At 41.4% G+C, this 4,655-nt stretch overlaps 1 protein-coding gene across 1 annotated transcript; it reads right to left on the reverse strand.

Annotated features, from left to right (window-relative positions):
- Positions 1-2,080: 2,080 nt before the first annotated feature.
- Positions 2,081-3,229, reverse strand: LOC139450881 (histamine H3 receptor-like). Its single transcript, XM_071232716.1, has one exon. The coding sequence runs from the start codon at positions 3,227-3,229 to the stop codon at positions 2,081-2,083; it is 1,149 nt and encodes a 382-aa protein (XP_071088817.1).
- Positions 3,230-4,655: the final 1,426 nt, after the last annotated feature.

Genomic DNA, 4,655 nt, shown 5'->3' on the forward strand with positions numbered 1-4,655 from the left:
TACAGTTTGCATAAACGCACCCACAAGATTGGGCAATTGAGGTGTCTTCCATTCTACAGGTAGATAATGTATCAACTCACAGCGTACCTTTGAAAATCTCAAAATTGTAATTACATTTAAAATTTGGTGGTGCTATATTTTTGACGAGGTGTATATCTTAACATGAAAAGATTTGCTATGCATGACAAGATGGACTGAATATCCCCATCAACCAAAGTTAGGTGAGTGAGTTGAGTTTAGCGCTACTTTTAACAGTATTCCAGTCATATCGCGGCGTAACCAAAGTTAGGCCACCATACAAGGGACCATGGGGACTTACGGTAACTCTACTACCTACATGGTATATGTACGTTAGCAATGAGACTACAAACACAAGTTGTCAAATTGAATCTATATATTAGATTATAGGTCGACTTCATTGTAACTGAAAGAGAACGTCTACTGTGACATATCGTGTTAAGATACCAGTATGTGTGAGGACACCGATGTCAATAACAATGGAATGTTTACTGTTGTGAACACAAAATGCCTTTCAGAAAGTGATCAGATGTAACACATATTATAGTTGGGATAACACTTTCTTAGTAAAGTACAGATTCCACTGCCAGGGTGACGCACATCATTGCCAGCACATAAAGTCGGTGGTCTAACCCACTCAGCCACCGAGGTTTCCACAAAAATGAAAATCCGACAACTGGTAGTCTGAATGACGTACTTTGTGTACCCCTACTTTACTAAGAAAGTGTTATCCCAAATATAACATTTGTCAGATTTACTGTTGTGATTTCAATACTCGCCTCGTTTCAATAAAATGTTTTGATATTGAGTGAACTGATTTCATATGATATGGTTACTGATTAATACATCTCTGAAATCTACGGCCAATCCAGCTTATGGCGTCTACATCTGTCAATTGCTTAGCTTCTTCAGAGCACAACATTTAATTCAATACAACTAAGCTTTTGAAACAAGGTTTCGCCATCAAATGCCTTTCTTTAAAGTCATGCCAGAAATATTATGGTTGACATTCAGAGGATTTACCAAATGGACACGTCCATTACAGATGGATAGCCCACTCAGACACATTATACTGATTTCAAGCCGACGAGTCCTTTTTTATTTTCTCAATATGGAACGCCAGGCAGGGTATCAAAAGGTTCTAAGTTTTAACGTCTAGTGGTATGACGCGGCCAGGGGATCGAGCCAGATACTTTCCGCCCTCCAGGCTGATGCTCTGTCCATTAAGCCACGGAGGCGGTCTTGGACGTTTTGAAACACAGGTCCGGGACAATTGCCACAGGAACATTGCCACCCAGACATTTCCCACCGGACATTTGCAACCAAGGACAGTTACCACCTGGGACAACTGTCGCCCAATGAATTTACTATTAGGACTTTTCCCACCCAAAATATTTTATTCTTATTAAATGAAATGTCTTGCTATTGTTCACACTGAGATCAAACACATCTTCTTGAAAGTGAGATGTAAGCAGTTTTCATGTTTTCTTTGCAAAACCTTTGTGTGAGGAGATGATGATTACTGAGAGCAGGGCTGCTTGCTGCTTAAAATACTATTGGTAACTAAAGGAACTTACTATTATTTGATACCTCCATGATGACACAATGCTATGCTACTCTTATCAAACGCGTTCCCTTATTGCTTTCCACCAGTATATAAGTGAGTTGGGTTTAACGCCGTATTTAACAGTATTACAGTTATATCGCGGCGTGGCAGCTTGATGTGGGAGGAAAGCCCGAAGTGATGCAGGTTTCAGATGTTTACCACTTCGGTGAAACCCACGAGCACGGGTATGGTGCTGACAAACCTAGAAACATAATCGGGGCGAACCGGGATTCGAACCCACAATCATAGGTTTCTGGCGTGACCAAGGGACGCAACTCTGCACAGCGAATCCGTGCCCCCAACCAGTATATTAACTTTTGATTGTTATTGGTATCATCTGAATAACGTGACTTAAAATAAAATTAAATATTTTTTACATTTTCATATAGCTTAAAAAAGGAAAAGACGCAGCACCTTAATATATATAAACACAACATCAAATGTCCCCCAAACAACTTATTCTTTCTTGGTACAGAATTTGAGAAATGGCAGGAGCATGTAGAAGTTATCCTTGAACCGCTTACTCTGCGAAGCATACAGAAATGGATTGATGGAGGACTTGGCCCACAGGAGCCAGGTAAAGAACTCGTACAGATGTGTGTTGATGCAGTCGTCACATTGGGAGGAGACGAAATTTGCTATGGTGTATGGGGCCCAAGTTAGAAGGAATGCTGCAACCAAAACTGCCAAAAATTTAGCTGCTTTGATGTCCTTTCTATCGGATGTATGTTTAGCGTGTGTTTCCTTATTTTCCTTTGCGCTTCCAGGGATTTTCTGTTTGGTGTGGGACGATTCTTGAAAAGATTTTTCGACCTCTGTTGAAATGTTGCTGATTTCAGTTTTTAGATCTTTGGGTTCGTTGATCGGTACGACTTTAGCCTTGTTTCCCTTGTCAAATATCTTCAGTCTTTTTCTAATTGCAAGAAACACTAGAATGTTAAGTACACAGAGTGTTATACAAGGGATGACTAGCTCGCATACAGTGGATATGGCACTGAAGTGCATGTCGTCGAAGAACTCAGCATCACAATTTCCATCTTCAATGACACTGTACCCTTTTGCTATGTCCCAGAACACAACACAAGGGCCATATATCCCAAACACTACGACCCAGGCTATAGATATCTTCACCATTGCCACCTTCTTTGTCTCTTTGGCGATATACTCTGCTCCATTTCTAAGAAGGATGACTCTGTCAAGACTCAAAAGAAGAATGAGCAGCACAGACATCAAGCACATAGAATAATCGTTAACGCACCATATCTTGCAGAACACTCGACCAAACACCCAGTTCCAGGATCTGAGCGTGAAATCTGCATAGAAGATCATGCTGATAGCTCCAAGGAAGAGGTCCGCTATAGCCAGGTTGAGGATGTAGAGGTTGTGGACAGTCTGTAGTTGTTTGTCTCTGAAGTAGGAGATGATGACGAGAACGTTGCCCACCACAGCAAGCAGTATCAGGACACTCATCCCAACCCCTCCTACTCCATGTACCCAGGGAGGGATGTCCACATCGTCTTCAACATCGTAGTCATCACCGGCACCCTCTGTTGTCGTGGTCACATTAAAATTGTAACTTAAGGATGAGACAAGCGAAACTGTCATTCTGAAAATGAACCTGAAACAAGACACAATTGATAAGTCAAGGTACTAGGTACTATCAGCAATACAGAACATGACGGTCATATTCCACCATTATCAATGTACATTTTCATTTGAATTGATGTTATTACATTTCGGATTAGAATACACACATGATTTAAGTGATAAATATTTTATTATCAGATCTACATATATGGGTAGGTATGACAAGCCATCATAAATTATTCAGTGTATTATATACTATACTACTTAAAGTTTGCTGGTGATCAAGTTATGATCATCCAACAAATACAGACTGAAATATCCTGATGTACAATGAGTGGGTAACGCCTACATGTCTCAATTTATTTATGAACGGACAGAGGCATGCAGTCATGGGTGCTTGAAAACATGTGTTTGGATGTATCGCGACAGAATCGTTGCACATCATTATCAGTGAGCACGACAGCATTTGCTACTAAGGATTGCACCAACTGAATGCACGCATGCCCCATCTACGTCAAAGACGTCATTTGACGACCGACGAATTAGGCCGATGCATAGGCATGTTTGAGACCTGGGTCAACACAACGTCAACTTGCAAAAATCTTTGGTGTCAGCCAAAATGTGATCATCGTGGCATGGAAACGATACCAGTCTTTGGAATAGCACCCAGTGACATGCAGGTGATCGACGGCGTTCTTACACACAACAGGAAAACAGGTTTCGTCTGATTACAGCAAGATGTGATCTGGTGCAATCAGATCGGACTTGCTTAGTTGGTTAGTTGTTTAACGCCACACTCAGCAATATTCCAGCTATATGACGGCGGTCTGTAACTAATCGAGTCTGGACCAGACAATCCAGTGATTAATACCATGAGCCTCGATCCACACAATTGGGATAGAATGACATGCATCAACCAAGTCAGCGAGCCTGACCACCCGATCCCGTCAGTCGCCTCTCACGTCAAGCATAGCAACGTGTCAGGGTCGTTAATGCTTACGTAAGGAGACCATTGTCAGCATAGATTGTCCAGCCATGTCACAAAACCAATGCAGTGAAGGGCGACTATGCTTGTCGTAAGAGGCGACTAACGGGATCGGGTGGTCAGGCTTGCTCAGTTTGTTGATGCATGTCATTGTATAGTGTGAATCGATACTCGTGGTGTCAATCACTGGATTGTCTGGTCCACACTTGATTATTTACAGACTACAGTCATATAGCTGGGATATTGCTGCGTATGGCGTCAAACAACAAACAAACAAACAAACAAACAAAATAAAACATCAGGCACATCAGTTTGTTGGCATTGTGTTGCACATGACATCGGATTTATGTTTAGTAAACATGCCTTCACGCAATATTGTCTTTGGATATATCCCAGGTAAAACATTCTCAATGATCTTTTAATGGCAATAGTGTCTGACATATTCTATTTGAATCAATG

The sequence above is a fragment of the Haliotis cracherodii genome, unplaced genomic scaffold, assembly GCF_022045235.1.
Source record: "Haliotis cracherodii isolate W230 unplaced genomic scaffold, xgHalCrac1.p SCAF_8, whole genome shotgun sequence".
Classification (NCBI taxonomy): Eukaryota; Metazoa; Mollusca; class Gastropoda; order Lepetellida; family Haliotidae; genus Haliotis; species Haliotis cracherodii.